This window comes from Arachis hypogaea, chromosome 1, assembly GCF_003086295.3.
Source record: "Arachis hypogaea cultivar Tifrunner chromosome 1, arahy.Tifrunner.gnm2.J5K5, whole genome shotgun sequence".
NCBI lineage: Eukaryota > Viridiplantae > Streptophyta > Magnoliopsida > Fabales > Fabaceae > Arachis > Arachis hypogaea.
The window spans coordinates 32,694,531-32,719,379 of record NC_092036.1 but is presented as its reverse complement, the minus strand read 5'-3'; the positions used below and the strand labels follow the sequence as shown (position 1 = coordinate 32,719,379).

The 24,849-nt window shown below is 40.4% G+C and overlaps 1 protein-coding gene and 1 non-coding gene across 2 annotated transcripts; both read right to left on the bottom strand.

The window, feature by feature from the left end:
* Positions 1 to 8,960: 8,960 nt before the first annotated feature.
* LOC140181681 (uncharacterized) lies at positions 8,961 to 10,773 on the bottom strand. The gene is made up of 2 exons (XM_072225913.1): positions 10,680 to 10,773; positions 8,961 to 9,280 (listed from the first exon to the last, which is right to left on the bottom strand). The coding sequence occupies exons 1-2, from the start codon at positions 10,771 to 10,773 to the stop codon at positions 8,961 to 8,963; spliced, it is 414 nt and encodes a 137-aa protein (XP_072082014.1).
* Positions 10,774 to 15,362: 4,589 nt separating this feature from the next.
* Positions 15,363 to 15,470, bottom strand: LOC112713046 (small nucleolar RNA R71). The gene has a single exon (XR_003158064.1). It is a non-coding gene; the product is annotated as a small nucleolar RNA R71 (small nucleolar RNA).
* Positions 15,471 to 24,849: the final 9,379 nt, after the last annotated feature.

The window sequence follows — 24,849 nt, the reverse complement described above, 5'->3', positions numbered from 1 at the left end:
TATGTATATGTGGTGTTGATTGTCCAAGGAAAGGCTTGGGTGATTAAATTCGTGGAGTGCTTCATTACCTAGTAACTTGGCCCGACTAGCTCAGAATTATTGATCGAAAAGCCCACAATTAAAAGTTGCCTTGAGATAAAACATTTAAAAGTCCAAAGAGGCTATGGACATCAATGTCTGGGAATTCAAGTCTTTAGCTATATACTTGTAGTGCATCTGTGCCAAGAAGAGTCTTGGGTAATTAGATTCGAGGGGTGCCTTATTACCTGGTAACTTAAACCAATTGGTTTGGGATTATTGATCGAAAGCCCACTATCAAGAGTTGCCTTGAGACGAAGCACTAAGATTGACAACTTCAATAATCTCTCTTAGTTAAAAAGAAGAAACCAAAAGATTTAAGGATCAATAAAAAACCATGAAAAGAAGGATATCATAATATCATCCGAGTCTTAGTTCTAAAAAATTTTTCACTCCCAAGATTTCAAGATTCATTAAGAAAAAAGAAAGGAGAGAATCCGTTTATGATCACAAGGTTAGTAAACCCCATTATTAACATGGACTTAAGCTTTAAAGAGATTCAATTCTTCTTCATTAAATCTAATTCTTTTCTTTTCTTTTTCGCTTGAGGACAAGTAAAATTTTAAGTTTAGTGTTATGATGCGTTCGTATCTTTAGTTGTTTTTCTTGCTTTTAATTCTTGTTTTTTAGGTTTAATTATAATTTCATCTTCTAATTTCATTACTTTTAAGTATCTTTTGATACTAAGGTATTTGTTAAGTGTTTTCAAGGAAATACAAAAGTAAAAAGAAGAAAATCAAGTAGCAAGAAGAAGCTGATCAAAGGGCAACACAATAGAGCTTCTCAAGAGAACAGAAAGTTGTGCATACACATACCCTGTATGTACGCACAAGTTTCAAAAATAGCCTTGTACGTACGCATGTATCGTGCATATGCATAAATCTATCTTAACAAAGGGGGCATGCCTCACTGTGCATGTGCGTGCCATGCCCTAAAATCACCAAAGTGCCACATTAAAGGAAGGCGTCCAATGCTGAAGCAATGCGTGCCACACCCTGAAGGAGTGATTCCCATGTTGTGTGTACACATGTCTTGTGCATATGCACAAGTTCATTTAAAAAAATGGAGTGTCCAATGCTAAAGCAAGATGTGCCACGTCTATGAGAATTAAATAGGACATGCCACGAGAGAGGAGAGGCGTCCCACGCCTAAGGACCAAGTGAAGCCCTCGGGGCAAGCAAGTTTAGGCATGGCACGCACAAACAAGGCGTGCCACGCCTTGACCCAGACCAAGCAGGCGTGCCACATGCATAGTAAGGTGTGCCACGCCCTAATCAAGGTTCAAAGGTGCATTCTAGACGGTGAAATCAGTGTGCCATGCCCTGATCAAGAAGACCAGCCCAGTGCAACCTCTAGTGATCATTCTCCAAGGCCCTGTTTCAAAGATTTGATATCAAATTGAAGATTAAAGAAGATTTTGTTATTAGTTAGTTTTCAATTTAATTCTGTTTTGAATTCTAAGATTTGAATTAATTAGAGATTATCTTAATTATTCTGATTAAGATAGAAATAGGTTTGAATTTTGAATTTGAAACCCTAGGTATAAATAAGTGAATTGGATTCACAAAGGGGAGAACCTAGTTCCTCTGTAACACTTTCATCTTTAATTTTTCACCCAGCATGAGTTACTAAACCTTTGTCAAAGGGTTAGAAGCTCAGTTCATATTTCAATGGTTTATTAATCTAAGTTTTCCTTTGTTTTAAAGCTTTGCATTAATCTGTTTGTGATTGAGTATTTCGTTCTTCATCATTAAAGGATTAGTAGCATCGACAGGTGTGCTAATCCTGTTTTAGATTTGTTTACTGATTTGACAGAATTGATTTTCAAATCGTGCTTGAAAACACTTTCTCATAACTCTTTGAATAAACTAGACGTAGTGGTTTTCTAAGTGTGCGACACAATACATAATTTTTTATTACCCTAGTTTTGAATTCATGACATATAATATGGATTAGGACAATTCTTGAAAATTGTGTTTTCTCACTGAAAAACTAAATCATATTTTTGAACTTAACCTCTTTGATTAACCAATCGACCAAGACATTGGCGGTTGATTAATTAAAGAGAAACCGAGGAGTCGAGACATCGAAAATCGTTTACTTTAGATTCGTTGTGAACAGAGATTTGCAAACTTTAGAATTAGGTTAACAAAGTTTGATTCTCCTGAGAACATGAACATCTTCGAAACCCTAAACATTCCTCATCATTGATTTCTTCCAATTCAACAATCGCTGCCTCCTCCGAAGCATTCAGCTTTCAGGTTTCCAATCAGTCAAGCATTCTAGGTTTCTTCAACATTCCTCAATCCAGGTTCTATTTGATTTAATTAGTGATTTAATTTGATATTTGCATGATCAATCATTTAATCCTCATGGGAACGATATCCACTCACCATGGTATTACTTGAACGATCCAGTGCACTTGCCAGTATCCGTGAGCTTCACTTTTCGCTCATCATGTGGACTCCTCTCTGACATGTTGGCCAAGTACTGGCTAGCTGACATGGATTAATAATTTTTTTTGTTACAATTTGGTCCTTGAATCAAATTTGAAAATCCTAATCCCTAAATTTCTCTTTTCTTCTCTTCCCTTCACTTACCTTCTCTTCTATACCCAAATTTCAAAATCCTACTTCCATACTTGCTACCAATTTCCATTGAATGCTTTGATTGAAAACACGACAAGATGTAATTAGTTCTACATGATGCTGAGTCTAGATAAAATAATGGATTCCAACTCAATATCTCAAACCATTCACAACCATGCAGTACTACAAAAATGATTGAAAATTCTCCTGTTCCGAAGGTTACCTGAAAATGAAGGTCGATCTCGGACGAGATCTTCGGGTGTGATTGGAGCTGTTGGGTTTGACTTGCTGGATCTTGAAGTCTACTAATCCTTGGTCACTGGAGGGTGGTGGTACCTGCAAGAGACTCCGATGCTTAAGTTAGCACAGAGTTTAGGCAAGTTTTTGTGTTGAATCAGAGTATGAGTTATACCTAGGTGCTCTAGTGTATTTATAGTAGTCTTGAGTGACCTTCCTTGAGATAAGTTAGTTATCTTATCTTATCTTTTGTGGGTGAAATCACTTATCTTTTGGTCAGCCACCTTTGGGTGTGCTGTAATCCTCTGCTTTGGGCCTGCTTGGGCCTCTATGGTGATTTTGGCCGAGCTCTTTAGGAAGAGGTCAGTGATAGCCAACCTTATAAGAGGTTGGTCATTCTCGTCTTTGTCCAACCTGGATCGCATAGCCCAACCCAAGGTATGAACAGAGCCCCTGCTTGAGTTCGGACCTTTCCGTGAGATCGTGCTTTCTGAGCTTCGATCTTTTTGGAAAAGTCGTGCTCAAGCATCTTGGTCCAATCTGTTCTTCCATTCGCGAGTTGTGTTTAAATGCGAAGCATTTTTTGCTTTCGTTCCTTTATTGCCGCATTTGTTTCTCGAATGGGTTACTTTCTTGGGAATACGCACGCGCCTTTAATTCCTATTGATTGGGCTTTCATTTTGTTTTGCCGTTTCTTTTCCCTCTTTAAACTTTTGTTTGAAATCAAAGAAGAGGTTTTTGCTCTTAGTTTTAGATTCCTTCTCCCTTCTGTTTCGTTTTGTCCTTCGATCTTGCCCCTAAGCTCGTTTCTTTCCTGAGGTTTGCTCTTGGGTTGTTCGTGCGTTTCTTTTGCTCAGCGAAAGAAGCTTCCTTTCCTTTATCCTCAAGATCGTTCCTTTCTTGGATTTTTGGAGCTTCTATTATCTTTGGTGAAGATTGTTCGTGGCTTGCTGCTTTGCTCGTTTAGCTTCTTCTGCAGGTTGGTGCTTTCGCTTCACGCCTTTTTATTTTACGCGTTTTGATCATTGTGCTTCTTCTGTAATTTACTATTGCATGCTTTTTTTGTACAAACTTTTGATCTTGCTGGGCTTTTTGAGAGCTTTCTGGTGATTACGTTTCTTTGAAGTCGCGATCTTTTGGTCTTCGTTGCTTGGTTTGGGGGAATGTAGGCACTTTAGGTGAACTTTTTTCTTTTTGGTGAAAGGGCTAAGGTTTTGATCTTCCTATGTGTTTCTTCTGCATCTGTACTGCCTCCAAAGGGTGCCCTTGGGTTTTTTGGTGTTTGATTTCTTTGCTTTGCATGAATCCTAGGGTGCCCTTTCTCTGCCATACTTGTTACTTGTTGATTGTTCCTTTGTTTTCTGTTGCTGTTCGAGTTGTTTTGGTAGTGACTCCTTTTACTTTTCTTGCTGTAGGTGTAGTTGCTTTATGTCTTCTCGTAAGAACATTGTCGAGATGTCCACCAAGGTCCCTACTGGTATGGCCGATTGGCTAGACTCCATAGTCCTGATGTGTGTTACCGTAGCTGACCTTGAGTACTATAAGAAACTTATGCGATTTATGAGCATAGGGAGAATGAGAAGAATTATGAATTAGTGTCGCCTGACCTTAAGGAGAGAGTTAGTTTCCCTCCTTTAGTATGGACAGAGCGACCTTTCTTTTATGTCTACGACCACTTCTTTTCCTAGCTGAATATTACTATTCCTTTTATTGCCTTTGAAACCGAGCTCTTATGGAACTGTAATGTAGCCCCTTTGCAACTTCATTCGAACTCTTAGGCCTTTATAATGATTTTTCAGTTGTTGTGTCGAGAACTAGGTGTTTATCCTTCCCAGTCTCTTTTCCTTTACCTGTTTGTTTTGACCAAACCTAGAGTGGCTAAGAAGAAAGCTTTTTGGATCTCTTTCCGAGCTACCTAGGGGAAGAAAGTGTTCTCAATGTTTGATGAATCTTTTCGTGACTTTAAAAATTACTATTTTAAAGTTCGAGCTGTTGAAGGCGTTCGCCCTTTCTTCTTGGATGAGAATGATGAGCTGACCTTTCCCTTATGGTGGCAAAAAGACCCTGTAGCCATAAAATACCCTTGGGAGAGTTTAGATGAGGTAGAATAGGCCTTTGTGGGTGTTTTGGAGGAGCACTGGGGGGAACCTCCTCACCTGGATACTAAAAAGTTTTTAGGAGATCCTTCCCTTCTTCGTGCTGAGCTAGGTAGCATCTGACCTCTTTCTTTACATATAGTTTTCTCCTCTTGTTTGTGAATTTATCCTTTTTCGATTGTGTAATTGTTTTCCTGGATTCTTTTCAGAGATGGTTAAATCTTCGGACTCTATGAAGTCTTTTCGGAAGGCCAAGAAGGCAGTGGCTGCCCAGAATCTGTCAAGTAAGACGTTGGGGGAGGGGTCTTTGGCACAGCTACCTCCGAAGAAGCTAGGCTGAGTCTCAGGGTCATAGGAAGATTATCCCGACCCCGACAGTTCGGACAGCTCCGTCTGATTCGTCTCAAACGACCTCTGGTGCTGCCTCCTCTCCTACTTTTGCTGGTCCTCCTTCCAAAAACCAAAAGACTATTGGGACTTATAATTTAGACGACCAAGAGTTTGATGGTGTGGCCTTTGCCACTGAGTTGATTGCTACTTATGGTCGGGTTTCAACTAACGATGTGTCAATCCTTCACCACCTTTGACTTCATAACAAATAATAGTATTCGGATGGCCAATCTTGGTGCGGCCTTATCCCGAGTTGTCCGAGAGTCCCCGATTCATGCTACCAAGGCCTTTATGGAGGATGCTAAGTCTAAGTATGATAGGATTAAGGGTTTAAAAGACGAGCTAGATACCAAGGTGGCTAAATTGGAACTTGATGTTGAGAAGGAGAAGTCTCGAGCTACTGGGGTGGAGGCAGCTGCTAACCTGCCTGAGGAGACTGCTAAAAAGTATAAGAAGAGCTATACTTGGACCTATGGCAAGCTGTTGGAAACTAAGGAGAGGCTTCAATCTACCCAGGATGATTATGCCGAGCTTCAGGGACATATGGTGAGCAGTATAACCTATATGTACGAAATTCTGAAGGCCCAGGTCCGGGTTCTTGCTTCCGATGTCGACCACTCTCTTTTTAGTATGGACAATGTGGTGGAGGATGGCAAGATTGTGCCTGCCCCTGATGATGAGGATGAGGGTCCTCCCCTCGTGCCTCCACCTAAGGTCTCTGCCACTGCAGCTCCTTCTGCCGAGGTGGTTCTTCTTGAGCCCGAGTCTGACCTGGAGATTCTGAATGGGCCAGAAGGAGTCGTCAATGCCGTCCCGATCTCGACCAGGCCTCCTTCTCCTAAGAGTGCCGCTACTGATGCGACTTCATATCCTTGATGATCCCTTATTATATCTTTGTTTTGTATTTGGTATAGTCCGACCGGTGGACTTTGTTGAACTTGTTAGCTTTTTGTAAATTTCTGTGGTTGACTCTTTGACACTTAGTTGCTTCCTAGCAACTTTATTTTAAAAACAAACAGTTTAAACTCTTGCCTTTGAGTCTTTAATGCTTTAATTTGTGTTGAATGATTCTGTGTGTGACGATATACTTTGTATTTGTTTTTCAACCTTTGTTTGGAGGGGGTTGCTCTTCAACCTTTATATAGGCGCTTTGGATTTCCTTGACACTCCTTGAGGTGGGGTTTGCCTTGGTTTCCCTTGCGGTGGCTAACTCAGCTTTATCGTCCGAGCTCTTTAGCCGAATTCCAAACAAATTTTTAGGTAGTGTTCTTGTGTGGAACTTTTTTAGTATGTTTGGATGACTTTTTTATGCTTTTTCCTTTTGAGTAATATCTCCTTTCAGGAGTCTTGTACCCTTTTTAGCTAGGCGCTTCGACCCCTAGGCTTTTTGACCTTTTGGATTCTTACCTATTCTCTTTTTCGAGGTTGTATTTGTCTCTTTAGGTTGCCCCCTTTTGGTGTCGACCTGTATGCCTTTACTATCCTGGCTTTTAGTCGTATTCCAATCAACTTTTTAGGTAGTGTTCCGATAGGGAACCTTTTCTTTATAGTTTGTTTGGACGACTTTTTAGCCTTCTTCTGACTTGTGCTTTTGCTTTTTAAGTAATGTCTTTTTTCGAGACTTTGTACCTTTCAGCTAAGCACTTCTGCCTTGGCTTTTTAACCTTTCTTTGGCCTTTGTGAGATGTTTTTGTCCCTTTTCAGTGATCCTTTCATTGGTCTGACTTCTCTGTCAAACTTTCTTAAGTTATTTTTAGTAATTCCATTTTTAGTTAGACCTCATCAGGTCACTTTTTCTGGGTTACTTTTTATAACTTCTTGCATTAACTTGCTTCTATCGCTTCACCTTGCCGACCTTTTTGTAATCGGCGATGAATTTTTGCGTTTTATGAGCGTAGATTAATGCGTCTTGGTAGGAAACTTTTTAGGGAATTGATAACTTTCATTCAAATAATAATGAGGTAATAACATAAATAAAATCATGTGAGTGCTTACCCTTCTAGGTCGGACAATTTTTTAGCTCTCGGCCTGACACCTCATTAAAAAACCTTTTTAGGAAAAAGAGTGCGCCTTGACCTAAGATCTTTACTATTTTCTAGTTATAGTACCTTTTTAGGTTACAGGCATGCCATGACCTTGGTAGCTCTCTCCCTTCGAGATTGGACACCTTATAGTAGCCTTTTCCTAGTACTTCTGTAACTCGGTATGGCCCTTTCCAGTTAGCTGCTAGCTTCCCTTCTCCTGACTGACCTGCTTCGATATCATTTTGGATTAAGATAAGATCGTTGGAGGTGAAGCTTCGCTGGATTACCTTCTGATTATACCTCAGAGCCATTTGATACTTTAGGGCTTTCTTTCCGATCCGAACTTTTTCTCGGTCTTCTGTAAGTAGGTCGAGCTCTTCTCTTTGAGCTTGGGTGTTGGTATCTTCATTATATAGGATCTCTCTAGGGGGATCCTTCTTCTACTTCCACGGGAATCATTGCCTCCATTCAGTAAGGCAAGTCGGAATGGTGATTCTCCAGTGGTGGAGTGTGGTGTTGTCCGGTATGCCCATAGGACTTGCGGGAGCTCTTCGGCTCAAGCTCTTTTGGCGTCCTGTAGTCTCCGTTTTAACCCGGCCAGTATGAATTTGTTGGTGGCTTCCGCCTGTCCATTGGCTTGTGGGTGCTCTATAGAGGTGAACTGGTGCTTGATCTTCAAATCGGCTACCAGGTTTCTGAAGCCCGTATCGGTGAACTGCGTGCCATTGTCTGTGGTAATGGAGCATGGAATCCCAAACCTTGTGACATTATTTTTGTATAGGAACTTCCGACTTCTTTGGGCAATGGCAATGGCTAATGGCTCTGCCTTAATCCATTTTGTGAAATAGTCTATTCCTATAATAAGGAAATTGACTTGTCCTGGTCCTTGGGAAAATGATCCGAGGAGGTCGAGCCCCCACTTTGTGAATAGCCAGGGTGAGGTGACACAAATGAGTTCTTCGGGTGGTGCAATGTGAAAGTTGGCTTGCTTCTGACATGGGGGAGCATGTTTTGACAAACACTGTTGCTTCCTTTTGCATGGTCGGTCAGTAAAAGCCACTTCGGAGTACCTTTTTGGAAAGAGCTCGCGCCCTGAGGTGGTTGCCACAAATGCTACTATGGACTTTCTCAAGAACTTCCCTCGTAGCGGAGGTCGCGACGCATTTTAGGAGGGGTGTAGAGATTCCTCTTCTATATAGGACGTCGTGCACTATAGTGTAGTACTGTGCTTCTCGTACTAGCCTTTTTGCGTCTTTTTTATCTGTAGGGAGTGTTTCAGATTTAAGATAGCTGACTATGGGAGTCATTCACCCTTGATCTTGACCTGATATGGTTAGGATCTTCTCTTCCTCTGAGATTGATGGGTTTTACAGTATTTCCTGGATGAGGCTTTTATTATTGCCTCCTTGTGTGGTGCTGGCTAGTTTTGAAACGGCATCAGCTCAGGCATTTTGTTCCCGAGGTATATGTCGGACCTCATATCCCCTAAATTGTCCGAGTTGTTCTCTGGTTTTGTCTAGGTATTTCTTCATGGTGGGATCCTTGGCCTAGTAGCTTCCTTCTATTTGAGAGGTGACTACCTGTGAATTGCTGAAAATGGTAAGCTTCTGAGCTCCTACCTCCCTAGCCACCTTCAAACTAGCCAGTAGGGCCTCGTATTCAGCTTGGTTATTTGAGGCGGAGAACTCAAACTTTAATGAGAGTTTGATTTGGGTTCCCTGATCATTCTCTAAAATGACGCCTGCGCCACTCCCGATTTTGTTCGAAGAGTCATCCACGTAAAGGCTCCACTCTGTTGGGGTGCTCGCGGTGTCGGTGTACTCTGCGATGAAGTCAGCCAGGTACTGAGACTTGATAGCTGTCCAAGCTTCATATTTAAGGTCAAATTCGGATAACTCGATTTCCCATTGTAGGATTCTTCTAGCTAAGTCTGTTTTCTATAAGATACCTTTTATGGGTTGGTTGGTCCGTACTCTGATGGTGTGAGCTTGAAAGTGTGGTTGGAGTCGTCGGGAAGTAAGTATAAGGGCATAGGTGAATTTTTCTATCTTTTGATAGTTCAGTTCGGCCCCTTGCAAAGCCTTACTGATGATGTAGATAGGTTGTTGCCCGTTTTCATCTTTTCTGACTAGTGCCGAGGCTATCGCCCAACTTCCTACAGCAAGGTGTAGGATTAGTTCTTCACCTTCCCTAAGTCGGGTTAAGATGGGTGGTTGCCCCAAAAATGTCTTGAAGTCTTGAAAAGCTTGTTTACATTCTGGGGTCCTTTCAAATCTTCTTCCTTTCCTTACTGTTGCGTAGAAACGGAGAGATCTCAAGGCCGATCTAGCTAGGAATCTAGACAGAGCCACTAGTCTTCCATTTGAGCTGTTGGACCTCTTTGACACAGGTCGGACTTTTCATGCGAAGTATGGCCTGACATTTATCTGGGTTTGCTTCAATTTCCCTTTGGGTGAGCATGAAGCCCAGGAATTTGCCAGCTTCTACCGCGAAGGTGCACTTTACGGGATTAAGTCTCATCCCATGCTTTCTTATGGTATCGAACACTTCAGTAAGGTCGGATAACAACGTTTTCTCTCTTTGTGTCTTTACCAGTATGTCATCTACATAAACCTCCATCAGCTTCCCAATGTGATTGGCGAAAACTTTGTTCATTAGTCTCTGGTATGTAGCCCCTGCGTTCTTGAGTTCGAAGGGCATGACTATGTAGCAGTAGTTTGCTTTTAGGGTTAAGAATGAGGTTTTCTCCTGATCAGGTTGATACATTGGGATTTGATTGTATCCTGAGTAAGCGTCCATAAAGGAGAGGTACTGATACCCTGATGAAGTGTCGACTAGTGTGTCTATGTTCGGGAGTGGGTAGGGATCTTTTGGGTAGGCTTTGTTGAGGTCGGTGTAATCAGTGCACATCCGCTACTTCCTATTTGACTTTTTGACCAATACTACATTGGCTAGCCATAATGGGTACTTTACCTCCCTTATAAACCCTGCCTCCAACAAGGCTTTTACCTGCTCCTCTACAGCTTGCGACCTCTCCGGGCCGAGCTTCCTACGCTTCTGTTGCACTGGGCGAGACCCAGAATATACGGCTAACTTATGGCACATTAGTCCGTGATCAATACCGGGCATGTCGGCAGCCTTCCATGTAGAGAGGTCAAAATTATCCCTTAGGAGCTTTGTTAGCTGCTCCTTTAGGTCTCATTGTAAATTCGCCCTTATGTTTGTTGTTTTGTCTCGAGTGTCTATTTGAACTTCTTTGGTCTCACCTTCCAGTTGAGGGCGGAGTTCCTCACGAGCTCGGATTTTCCCGAGTTCTATAGTATTGGTTTTCTTTCCTCTGGGGTCGCCTTTAAGATTCATACTTTCGTTGTAACAGCGTCACGCGGGTTTTTAGTCCCCCTTTATGGTAGCGATCCCTTATATAGTTGGGAACTTCATGCATAGGTGTGGAGTGGAGACCACCACGGTGAGCTGATTTAACGTTGTCCAACCTATAAGGGCATTGTATGCGGAGTTCACGTCGACTACGATGTAGTCTATGCTCAACATTCTAGACCGTATTCCTTTTTCAAATATTGTGTGCAATAGGATGTACCCAAGTGGTTGGATTGGGGCGTCTCCGAGTCTGAACAAGCTATTTGGATAAGCTCTGAGCTCTTTCTCTTGTAGGCCGAGCTTGTCGAAGGAGGATTTGAACAGGATATATGCGGAGCTTCCTTGGTCTACCAACGTTCGGTGGAGATAGATTGGCATTGGCGAGTATGATGGTAATGACCACGGGGTCATCATGCCCTGGGATGATGCCTGCGGCGTCATCTTGAGTGAAGGTAATAGTAAAGAGGTCAGGTGTTCTGTCCCTCTCTCCGATATGATACACCTCTTTGAGGTGTCTTTTGCGGGATGATTTAGAGATCCCTCCTCCTGTGAATCCTCCGTTTATCATGTGAACATGTCTCTCAGGGGTGTGAGGGGGACGTTCAGCTTGTCCGACCTCTTCATCCCTTCTTCTCTTTTTTAGTTCATCTGCTCTATTGGCTAAGAACCGATCTAATCTCCCTTCTCGTGCCAATTTTTCTATGACATTCTTTAGATCATAGCACTCGTTTGTAGAATTCCCGTAGATTCGGTGGTATTCGCAATACTCTGTCCGACTTCCTCCTCTCTTGTGTTTAATCAGGCGAGGCGGTGAGATCTTCTCAGTGTTGCATATCTCCCGGTAAACGTCCACAAGAGACACCCGAAGAGGGGGTGTAGTTGTGGTACTTTCTGGATTTCTCAGTAGGTTGGTCTTCTTTCTTCCTGGACTCTTTATCCTTGTCCCAAGGTGGGTAGGAGAATCCAGTCTTTGAGGTTTCTCCTAATCGGGAGTACCCTTCCATATTAATGTATTTTTCTACCGGTTCTTGAACCTCATTGAGAGATGTTGGATGCTTTTTGGATATGGAGTGACTAAAGGGTCCTTCTCGTAGGCCATCGATGAGACCCATGATGGCTGCTTCTGTTGGAAGATTTTGTATGTCCAGACATGCTTTGTTGAATCTCTCCATGTAACTGCGGAGGCTTTCCCGATCTCCTTGCTTAATCCCTAGCAAGCTTGGAGCATGCTTGGATTTATCTTTTTGGATGGAAAATCTTGCTAAGAATTTCTTGGCGAGATCATCGAAGCTTGTTATCGACCTTGGCAGCAAGCTGTCAAACCACTTTATTGTCGTCTTGGTCAAGGTGGTCGGGAATGCTTTACAACGGATTGCATCTGAGGCATCCGTAAGATACATCCGACTTCTAAAATTGCTGAGATGATGGCTTGGATCAGACGTGCCGTCGTATAGGGTCATGTCGGGGGCTTTGAAGTCCTTTGGAACTTTAGCCTTCATAATCTCCTTTATGAACGGGTCTTGCTCCTTGTGGAGGCTATCTTTGCGGCTGGATCGAGTGGTCTTAGTTTTGAGGCCGGCTTCGAGCTTTAGGAGCTTGTCCTCTAGCTCTCGACGCCATTTTGTTTCTCTTCGAAGGTCTCTCTCAGCCTCTCGCTACCATTCAGCTTCCTGTTCGAGCTGTTTATGGCGATCCTGTTGTTCACGGATTGCATCTAAGATCTATGTGTTTGGGGTTTGCTTGTCTCCCTTGGATTGAGGTGTGTGATGAGCGGATAATTTGTACGCTTTTTGGCATTATTTTTAGTATATTTTTAGTATGATCTAGTTAGTTTTTAGTATATTTTTATTAGTTTTTAGTTAAAATTCACTTTTCTGGACTTTACTATGAGTTTGTGTGTTTTTCTGTGATTTCAGGTATTTTCTGGCTGAAATTGAGGGACCTGAGCAAAAATCTGATTCAGAGACTAAAAAGGACTGCAGATGCTGTTGGATTCTGACCTCCCTGCACTCGAAGTGGATTTTCTAGAGATAAAAAGCCCAATTGGCGCGCTCTCAACGGCGTTGGAAAGTAGACATCCTGGGCTTTTCAGCAATATATGATAGTTCATACTTTGCCCAAGATTTGATGTCCCAAATCGGCGTTCAAAGTCACGATCAGAATTCCCAGCGTTAAACGCCGGAACTGGCACAAGGATGGGAGTTAAACGCCCAAACTGGCATAAAAGCTGGCGTTTAACTCCAAGAAGAGTCTCTACACAAAGCATCTTCATACGCTTATCTGAAATTCCCACCAATGAATTACATAAGTATCTCTATCTTTATCTTTATGTTTTATTCATCATTCATAACCATTTGAGTTTGCCTGACTAAGATTTACAAGGTGACCATAGCTTGCTTCATACCAACAATCTTTGTGGGATCGACCCTTACTCGCGTAAGGTTTATTACTTGGACGACTTAGTACACTTGCTGGTTAGTAGTGCGAAGTTATGATAAAGAGTTGAGATTGCAATTGAGCGTACCATGTTGATGGCGCCATTGATGATCACAATTTCGTCCACCAAGTTTTTGGCGCCGTTGCCGGGGATTGTTGAGTTTGGACAACTGACGGTTCATCTTGTTGCTTAGATTAGGTATTTTTTCTTCAGGGTTCTTAAGAATGAATTCTAGAGTTTCATGATGATCTGTTGAAGTCTGGCTGGCTGTGAAGCCATGTCTAATTTTGTTGGACCGAGGTTTCAACTTATCATCACAAGAGCTTGTTGATTTCTATTAATCTTGTTGTTGGAGCAGTGATCTGCTAAGGCTTGGCTGGCCATTGGCCGTGTCTAGTGTTTTGGACCGGAGCTTTCTTTAAAAGCTTGGCTGGCTATGAAGCCATGTCTAATTCATGGACCGGAGTCTTAGACTAACATTGCATGATTCCTGGAATTCTCATTAAGAATTTTGATACCTTTATTTTCTTTTTTCACTTAATTTTCGAAAAATCCAAAAAAAAATTACAAAATCTTAAAAACCAAAAATATTTTATGTTTCTTGTTGAGTCTAGAGTCTCATGTTAAGTTTGGTGTCAATTGCATGTTTCTGTTGTTCTTGCATTCATTCATGTGTCTTAAGTGATCTTCAAGATATTCTTGATGATACTCTGATCTTTAGATTCTCTTGACTTGAGTGTTTTGTGTTTCTCATATGCATTCTCATTTTGTTGTGTCAATGGTATACAAACTGCTAAGTTTGGTGTCTTGCATGCATTGTTATTTGATTTTAGTTACATGTTGATTATTAAAAGTCCAAAAAAAATTTTTAAATTTGTGTCTTTTCAAGTCAATAATACAGAGAATTGAAGATTCAGAACATACTGCAGAGGAATTACACAGAAAAAGCTGGGCATTCAAAACGCCCAGTGAGGAAGGCAAACTGGCGTTTAAACGCCAGCTAGGGTGCCTGGCTGGGCGTTTAACGCCCAAAAGGGTAGTAGTTTGGGCGTTAAACGCCAGAATGTGCACCATTCTGGGCGTTTAACGCCAGGATGGCACAAGAGGGAAGATTTTGTTTTCAAATCAAATTTTTAAGTTTTCAAAATCTTTTCAAGATCAAATCTTTTTAAAATGTTTTTCAAATCATATCTTCTCAATCACATCTTTTTAAAACCAATCATATCTTCTTAACCACATCTTTTTCAAAATAGTTTTCAATCAAATCTTTTTGATTTCTAATTTCAAAATCTTTTTCAAAAAATCACTTTACTTCTTTCTCAATCTTGGTTTTCGAAAATCAATTAAAGTTTTTCAAAATATTTTTTTTTTAAAATCCTTTTAAATTATTTTCGAAAATTTCTTCCCCTCTTCTCACATCCTTCTATTTATGGACTAACACTATTCCTTAATGCACAATTCGAACTCCATCTTCTTTGATAAGTTCGAATTTTCTACTTCTGCCTTCTATTTTTCTTTTCCTCTGACACCTCAAGGAATCTCTATACTGTGACATAGAGGATTCCATATTTTCTTGTTTTCTTCTCTTTCATATGAGCAGAAGCAAAGACAAAAGCATTCTTGTTGAGGCTGACCCTGAACCTGAAAGGACCTTGAAGCGAAAACTAAGAGAAGCTAAGGCACAACTCTCTGTAGAGGACCTAACAGAAATCTTCAAAGAAGAAGAACCCATGGCAGCCGAAAATAACAACAATGCCAACAATGCAAGTAAGGTGCTGGGTGACTTTACTGCACCTACTCCCGACTTCTATGGGAGAAGCATCTCTATCCCTGCCATTGAAGCAAACAACTTTGAGCTTAAGCCTCAATTGGTTTCTCTAATGCAACAGAATTGCAAGTTCCATGGACTTCCATTGGAAGATCCTCATTCAGTTTTTAGCTGAATTCTTGCAAATCTGTGACACTGTCAAGACTAATGGGGTTGACCCTGAGGTCTACAGACTTATGCTATTCCCTTTTTGCTGTAAGAGACAGAGCTAGAATATGGTTGGACTCACAACCTAAAGAAAGCTTGAACTCTTGGGAAAAGCTAGTCAATGCCTTCTTGGCAAAGTTCTTTCCACCTCAAAAATTGAGTAAACTTAGAGTGGAAGTCCAAACCTTCAGACAGAAGGAAGGAGAATCCCTCTATGAAGCTTGGGAAAGATACAAACAATTAATCAGAAAGTGTCCCTCTGATATGCTTTCTGAATGGAGCATCATAGGTATTTTCTATGATGGTCTGTTTGAACTGTCCAAGATGTCTTTGGATAGCTCTGCTGGAGGATCTCTTCATCTGAAGAAGATGCCTATAGAAGCTCAAGAACTCATTGAAATGGTTGCAAATAACCAATTCATGTACACTTCTGAAAGGAATCCTGTGAACAATGGGACAAATCAGAAGAAAGGAGTTCTTGAGATTGATACTCTGAATGCCATATTGGCTCAGAACAAAATATTGACTCAGCAAGTCAATATGATTTCTCAAAGTCTGTCTGAAATGCAAAATGCACCAAGTAGTACTAAGGAGGCTTCATCTGAAGAAGAAGCTTATGATCCTGAGAACCCTTCAATGGAAGAGGTGAATTACATGGGAGAACCCTACGGAAACACCTATAATTCTTCATGAAGAAATCATCCAAATCTCTCATGGAAGGATCAACAGAGACCTCAACAAGGTTTCAACAATAATAATAATGGTGGAAGAAACAGGTTTAGCAATGGCAAGCCTTTTCCATCATCTTCTCAGCAACAGACAGAGAATTCTAAGTAGAACACCTCTGACTTAGCAACCATGGTCTCTGATCTAATCAAAACCACTCAAAGTTTCATGACTGAAACAAGGTCCTCCATTAGAAATTTGGAGGCACAAGTGGGTCAGCTGAGCAAGAAAATTACTGAACTCCCTCCTAGTACTCTTCCAAGCAATACAGAAGAAAATCCAAAAGGAGATTGCAAGGCCATCAACATGGCCTAATTTGGAGAGGAGGAAGAGGCAGTGAACGCCACTGAGGAAGACCTCTATGGACGTCCACTGGCCTCCAATGAGTTCCCCAATGAGGAACCATAGGAATCTGAGACTCACACTGAGACCATAGAGATCCCATTGGATTTACTTCTGCCATTCATGAGCTCTGATGAGTATTCTTCCTCTGAACAGGATGAATATGTCACTGAAGAGCAAGTTGCTAAATACCTTGGAGCAATCATGAAGTTAAATGACAAGTTATTTGGTAATGAGACTTGGGAGGATGAACCCCCTTTGCTCACCAAAGAACTGGATGACCTGTCTAGGCAGAAATTACCTCAAAAGAGACAAGATCCTGGGAAGTTCTCAATACCTTGTACCATAGGCACCATGACCTTTAAGAAGGCCTTGTGTGACCTAGGGTCAAGTGTAAACCTCATGCCTCTCTCTGTAATGGAGAAGCTAGGGATCTTTGAGGTGCAAGTTACAAAAATCTCACTAGAGATGGCAGACAATTCAAGAAAACAAGCTTATGGACTTGTAGAGGATGTTCTGGTAAAAGTTGAAGACCATTACATCCCTGCTGATTTCATAGTCCTAGAGATTGGGAAGTGCATGGATGAATCTATCATCCTTGGCAGACCCTTCCTAGCCACAGCAAAGGCTGTGATTGATGTGGACAGTGGAGAATTGATCATTCAAGTGAATGAAGAATCCTTTGTGTTTGAGGCTCAAGGATATCCCTCTGTCATCATGGAGAGGAAGCATGAAGAGCTTCTTTCAAAACAGAGTCAAACAGAGCCCCCACAGTGAAACTCTAAGTTTGGTGTTGGGAGGCCACAACCAAATTCTAAGTTTGGTGTTGAACTCCCACATTCAAACTCTAAGTTTGGTGTTGGGAGGTTCCAACATTGCTCTGAACATCCCTGAGGCTCCATGAGAGCCCTTTGTCAAGCTACTGACATTAAAGAAGCGCTTGTTGGGAGGCAACCCAATGTTATGTTTTATCTATTTTCCTTTGTTATTTTATGTTTTCTGTAGGTTGATGATCATGAGAAGTCACAAAATCAATTGAAAAAGCAAAAACAGAATGAAAAACAGAAAGAAAAACAGCACACCCTGGAGGAAGATGCTGCTGGCGTTTAAACGCGAGTAAGGCTAGCAGATGGGCGTTTAACGCCCAGTCTGGCACCATTTTGGGCGTTTAACGCCAGAAAGGGGCACCAGACTGGCGTTAAACACCAGAGAAGGGCAAGAACTTGGCGTTAAACGCCAGAAATGGGCACCAGCCCGGCGTTTAACGCCAGAATTGGCACAAAGAGCATTTTTTGCTTGCCACTTGGTGCAGGGATGACTTTTCCTTGACACCTCAGGATCTGTGGACCCCACAGGATCCCCATCTACCCCACCACTCTCTCTCTTCTTCACCCATTCACCAATCACCTCAACACCTCTTCCCCAAAAATCCTTCACCTATCAAATCCCATCTTTCTCTTCACCACTCACATCCATCCTTCATAAAACCCCACCTACCCCACCATTCAAATTTAAACCACTTTCCCTCCCAAACACACCCTCCCATAACCGAACCATAACCCCACCCACTCCTATATAAACCCATCTTCACTCCTTCATTTTCACACAACCTAAACACTACTTCTCCCCCTTTGGCCGAACCACAACGCCATTTCCATCTCCTTCATTTCTTCTTCTTCTACTCTCTTCTTTCTTCTTTTGCTCGAGGATGAGCAAACCTTTTAAGTTTGGTGTGGTAAAAGCATTGCTTTTTATTTTTCCATAACCATTTATGGCATCCAAGGCTGGAGAAACCTCTAGAAAGAGGAAAGGGAAGGCAAAAGCTTCCACCTCCGAGTCATGGGAGATGGAGAGATTCATCTCAAGGGTGCATCAAGACCACTTCTATGAAGTTGTGGCCTTGAAGAAGGTGATCTCCGAGGTCCCTTTCAAACTCAAAAAGAGTGAATATCCGGAGATCCGACATGAGATCCGAAGAAGAGGTTGGGGAGTTCTTACCAACCCCATTCAACAAGTCGGAATCTTAATGGTTCAAGAGTTCTATGCCAATGCATGGATCACCAAGAACCATGATCAAAGTGTGAACCCGGACCCAAAGAATTGGCTTACTATGGTTCGGGGGAAATACTTGGATTTTAGTCCGGAAAATGTAAGGTTGGCATTCAACTTGCCCATGATGCAAGGAGATGAACATCCTTACACTAGAAGGGTCAACTTTGATCAAAGGTTGGACCAAGTCCTCACAGTCATTTGTGAAGAGGGCGCCCAATGGAAGAGAGATTCAAGAGGGAAGCCGGTTCAACTGAGAAGGCATGACCTCAAGCCTGTGGCTAAGGGATGGTTGGAGTTTATCCAACGCTCAATCATTCCCACTAGCAACCGGTCTGAAGTTACTCTAGACCGGGCCATCATGATTCATAGCATCATGATTGGAGAAGAAATAGAAGTTCATGAGGTTATATCCCAAGAACTTTATAAGGTGGCGGACAAGTCCTCTACCTTGGCAAGGTTAGCCTTTTCTCATCTCATTTGTCACCTCTGTTATTTAGTTGGAGTTGACATAGAGGGAGACATCCCCATTGATGAGGACAAGCCCATCACTAAGAAGAGGATGGAGCAAACAAGAGATCACTCTCATCATCAAATCCCTGAGATGCCTCAAGGGATGCACTTTCCTCCACAAAACTATTGGGAGCAACTGAACACCTCCCTAGGAGAATTGAGTTCCAACATGGGACAACTAAGGGTGGAGCACCAAGAACATTCCATTCTCCTCCATGAAATTAGAGAAGATCAAAGAATCATGAGGGAGGAGCAACAAAGGCAAGGAAGAGACATTGAGGAGCTCAAGCACTCCATAAGACCTTCAAGAGGAAGAACAAGCCGCCATCACTAAGGTGGACCCGTTCTTTAATCTCCTTGTTCCTTATTTTCCTGTTTTTCGAAAATTATGCTTATGTTTGTGTCTTGTGATCATTAGTGTCTTAGTGTCTATGCCTTAAAGTTATGAATGTCCTATGAATCCATCACCTCTCTTAAATAAAAAAAAAGTTCTTAATTGAAAAAGAGAAGAATTGCATGAATTTTAAATTTTATAACAGTTTAATTATTTTGATGTGGTGGCAATACTTTTGTTTTCTGAATGTATGCTTAAACAGTGCATATGTCTTTTGAATTTGTGGTTCATGAATGTTGGCTCTTGAAAGAATGATGAAAAAGGAGACATGTTACTGAGGATCTGAAAAATCATAAAAATGATTCTTGAAGCAAGAAAAAGCAGTGAATACAAAAAAAAAGAGAAGGAGAAAAACGAAAAAAAAGGGAGAAAAGAAAACAAAAAAAAGAGAAAAAGAAAGAAATAAAGTTGTGATCCAAGGCAAAAAGAGTGTGCTTAAGAACCCTGGACACCTCTAATTGGGGACTCTAGCAAAGCTGAGTCACAATCTGAAAAGGTTCACCCAATTATGTGTCTGTGGCATGTATGTATCCAGTGGTAATACTGGAAGACAGAGTGCTTTGGGCCACGACCAAGACTCAATAAGTAGCTGTGTTCAAGAATCATCATACTTAACTAGGAGAATCAATAACACTATCTGGATTCTGAGTTCCTAAAGAAGCCAATCATTCTGAATTTCAAAGGATAGAGTGAGATGCCAAAACTGTTCAGAGGCAAAAAGCTAAAAGCCCCGCTCATCTAATTAATGCTGATCTTCATAGATGTTTTTGGAATTCATTGTATATTCTCTTCTTTTTATCTTATTTGATTTTCAGTTGCTTGAGGACAAGCAACAATTTAAGTTTGGTGTTGTGATGAGCGGATAATTTGTACGCTTTTTGGCATTGTTTTTAGTATGATCTAGTTAGTTTTTAGTATATTTTTTATTAGTTTTTAGTTAAAATTCACTTTTCTGGACTTTACTATGAGTTTGTGTATTTTTCTGTGATTTCAGGTATTTTCTGGCTGAAATTGAGGGACCTGAGCAAAAATCTGATTCAGAGACTAAAAAGAACTGCAGATGCTGTTGGATTCTGACCTCCCTGCACTCGAAGTGGATTTTCTGGAGATAAAGAAGCCCAATTGGCGCGCTCTCAACGGCGTTGGAAAGTAGACATCCTGGGCTTTCCAGAAATATATGATAGTTCATACTTTGCCCAAGATTTGATGGCCCAAACCGGCGTTCAAAGTCACCATCAGAATTCCCAGCGTTAAACGCCGGAACTGGCACAAGGATGGGAGTTAAACGCCCAAACTGGCATAAAAGCTGGCGTTTAACTCCAAGAAGAGTCTCTACACGAAAATGCTTCAATGCTCAACCAAAGCACACACCAAGTGGGCCCGGAAGTGGATTTTTATGTCATTTACTCATCTCTGTAAACCCTAGGCTACTAGTTCTCTATAAGTAGGACCTTTTACTATTGTATTTTGATCTTGGTAGCTATCTTTATTCTTATGCTATCTTAGATCATTGGGAGGCTGGCCATTCGGCCATGCCTAGACCTTGTTCTTATGTATTTTCAACGGTGGAGTTTCTACACACCATAGACTAAGGTGTGGAGCTCTGCTGTACCTCGAGTATTAATGCAATTACTATTGTTCTTCTATTCAATTCAGCTTGTTCTTGTTCCAAGATATCACTTGTTCTTCAACTTGATGAATATGATGATCCGTGACACTCATCATCATTCTCACCTATGAACGTGTGCCTGACAACCACCTCCGTTCTACCTTAGATTGGGTGGATATCTCTTGGATTCTTTAACCGGAATCTTCGTGGTATAAGCTAGAACTGATGGCGGCATTCAAGAGAATCCGGAAGGTCTAAACCTTGTCTGTGGTATTCTAAGTAGGATTCAATGATTGAATGACTGTGACGAGTTTCAAACTCCTGAAGGCTGGGCGTTAGTGACAGACGCAAAAGAATCACTGGATTCTATTCCAACCTGATTGAGAACCGACAGATGATTAGCCGTGCCGTGACAGGGTGCGTTGAACATTTTCACTGAGAGGATGGGAGGTAGCCACTGACAACGGTGAAACCCTACATACAGCTTGCCATGGAAAGGAGTACGAAGGATTGGATGAAGACAGTAGGAAAGCAGAGAGACGGAAGGGACAAAGCATCTTCATACGCTTATCTGAAATTCCCACCAATGAATTACATAAGTATCTCTATCTTTATCTTTATGTTTTATTCATCATTCATAACCATTTGAGTTTGTTTGACTAAGATTTACAAGGTGACCATAGCTTGCTTCATACCAACAATCTCTGTGGGATCGACCCTTACTCGCGTAAGGTTTATTACTTGGACAACCCAGTACACTTGCTGGTTAGTAGTGCAAAGTTGTGATAAAGAGTTGAGATTGCAATTGAGCGTACCATGTTGATGGCGCCATTGATGATCACAATTTCGTCCACCAGTGTGTACTTTGATGCAGCATCTGTGTTCTTAAGCAGCGTTCTATCTTCCAGATTGGAGTTATGATCGTTGTCAGGATTGTCTGCCATGATGGTGAGATGATTTCCAAGTTCCCTGGCAACGGCGCCAATGTTTTGAGGGTTACCTGAAATTGAAGGTCGATCTCGGACAAGATCTTCGGGTGTGATCGATGCTGTTAGGTCTGACTTGCTGGATCTTGAGGTGCTGCTGATCCTTGGTCACCGGAGGGTGGTGGTACCTGCAAGAGACTCCGATGCTTAAGTTAGCACGGACTTTAGGCAGGTTTTTGTGTAGAATCAGAGTATGAGTTATACCTGGGTGCTCAAGTGTATTTATAGTAGTGTTGAGTGACCTTCCTTGAGATAAGTTAGTTATCTTATCTTATCTTTTGTGGGTGAGATCACTTATGTTTTAGTTAGCCACCTTCGGGTGGGCTGTAATCCTCTGCTTTGGGCCTGCTTGGGCCTCTATGGTGATTTTGGCCGAGCCCTTTAGGAAGAGGTCGGTGATGAGCCAACCTTATAAGAGGTCGGTCGTTCTAGTCTTCGTTCAACCCGGATCGCATAGCTCAACCCAGGGTATGAACACCTCCCCTTCCCGATTACCCTAAATCACGAACAAGTAATTTGGACTAAATCACTAAGTTTGCAAAAATCAAGCATCCATTGTTAAATTCTAAGAGCACATCACATCCATTAACCCCGTTATTCAGCCTTCATTTCCACTAAAAAATAAAAATTCTAATTCACAACCCTCAAACACCAAAAATAATAATAACTAAATAAAAAACCAACTACACCAATGGAAGCGTTGCTCAAAAAACCACAAGAAACAGAGCATATCTTTCTTGATTTAACACTAATTCCATGTGAAACATAGCACCATAGATGTTTAAAAGCAAAAATATTAATATGCAATTTCAGAGATTTAGGTTGAAGTAGAATAAAAAAATATTAATATGTAGTTTCAGAGATTTAGGTTGAAGTAAAATATAATGTAAAGATTTTGCACCATGCCTATAAGCTTGACCTTTGATTCAGAAAATACAGTTAAAAGTAGCTAGAAATTACAAAGGTGTATTAGAAGATTGTATCCCAAAGCATACATTATATAAAATCCGAGATACTGATTCTAAAACCTTGATAAAAATATTTCAGTCACACTCTTATTTGAAGATAGATCACTTTTTATCTTTAAAACTTAAAAGTAACAATACTTAATAGAGCTCATCTTTCCTTAAGAAGGCATGCATGCCACTTAATTAAGTCATGCACCATAATTGCTAACTTTAGATTCTAACTTCTATTCACAATACAAAAAAAGTAGACGACACCCAAATCAATTATGAAGAATCAAAGTATGACATCATGCATGCATACTTTAACCACAAATAAAAATTTTCATTCAGTATTATTATATATCAAAATTTTTGCAACATTTCAAAAATTTGAAGACTTCATTTTATTTTGAAACAAAGGCTACTGCTGTTGAGAGAGCTGCTTTTATATAGAAATAAGCAAACCTCTAATGTATCTACAAAATTTTTCTCAACCTTAATAATACAACATTGTGCTTCCAGGTTTTTTTTTTCAACTTCATCATCAAAAGCTTTTTGCTGCCTTTTATTTTCTAATGTTAATTTTATCCAACTGCACCTCAAACTTTAAGACAAACTTTTATAATCAAACTCCTCCTTAATTTTTAGTATATTTTTAGCTTCATAACCTGAAAATAAAATACACATTACTTTTCCTAAAAAGCTAACCAAGCCAAATATCAGTATTAGTAACATACTAAGAACTTTAATAATAAGCCAATTAGAATCTGTGATGAATTGATGGCTGAATAAAGAATAAATAATTTTAAATTATTAGAAAAAATCGAATATTAACTAGCCACTGGATAGAATATTCAAATTAAAATAATAATGATTTTAATAGTAGATAAATGCATTGCAAATTATGATAACTTAGCTGTTTAATTCTTAAATGGAGGAGAATTTGGCAGCAACAACAACAAAATGAAAGAGTGCAAAATCAACACAATTTAGAAAAATAAATACACATGCCCTAACAAAAATAACAAGCAACATTAGTTTTAACAGCTAAAAAAGATGGAGTCATGGGACTGAACAAAAAATGGAGGACATCAAAATTCATTTTTCTCTTTTCCAAACCATTACCTTAACAGAGAAAATGTGGGTCAACAACCCAGCACAGTAGCGACGGTGACGATTGTGCTTAGTTGAGGCGAATCGGTTTTTCCGTGAGGAAAATAATACCAACAACGTGTTATAGCAGAGCCATTGAAGAGTAGTAGAAGAAGAAGAGGGATAGAAGTTGGGATTTAACGCTATGGACAGAATAATACACCCTACGACATCGTTTTGACCAAAACACGTGACAAAAACAATAGGACGTCATTTTTGGAGTGCTAGCATGATAGAAATTCGTCCACCTTAGTTTTTTGATGGCCTGTGATGAACGAAAACTACTTGAGGAACTACTGTGAGTCCTGGAATGTAATTTTGAAGACTAAATTAAGTAACAATTAATTTCAGAAATCAATTTAAAAATTGAGTAAAACTTCAAAGACCAATTTATATTTAAACCTGTCAAAATATGAATTAATAAATCCCAAAAATTATATCAAAATATCATCATCCTCTCTCTTTTGCCTCCTTTTCTCTTTTCACTCGTTCTCTTCTGTGTTTCATATTTTATATATAGTTGTTTCCTTTTCTCTTTCCACTCATTTTCTTCTGTTCCATACTTTTTCTCTCTTTTATATATATATATATAGCCAAGCTGCTTTGAGTAAGTAATATAATGATCAATAAAAGATGTGAACAAATTTATTTATGAATAAATAAATTTGATTTTGTATCATAAAAGAGGATTAAATTACTATTTATATCCATAAAACTTTAGATTCTTAATAATTTATTCATGAATGAAATTAACATTTGAATTTTTTATTATACAGAAATTATCTTTCGTCGATATAAAAATAGTTTCATTTATTTATAAATAAATTTATCAATATTCTATTTTTATCAGCATCACCATCTCTTTCACCACCTCCTTCTTCTTCTTCCTCTTTCTCTTCCTCCTTTTTCTCTTTATTCTTCATCATTTTCT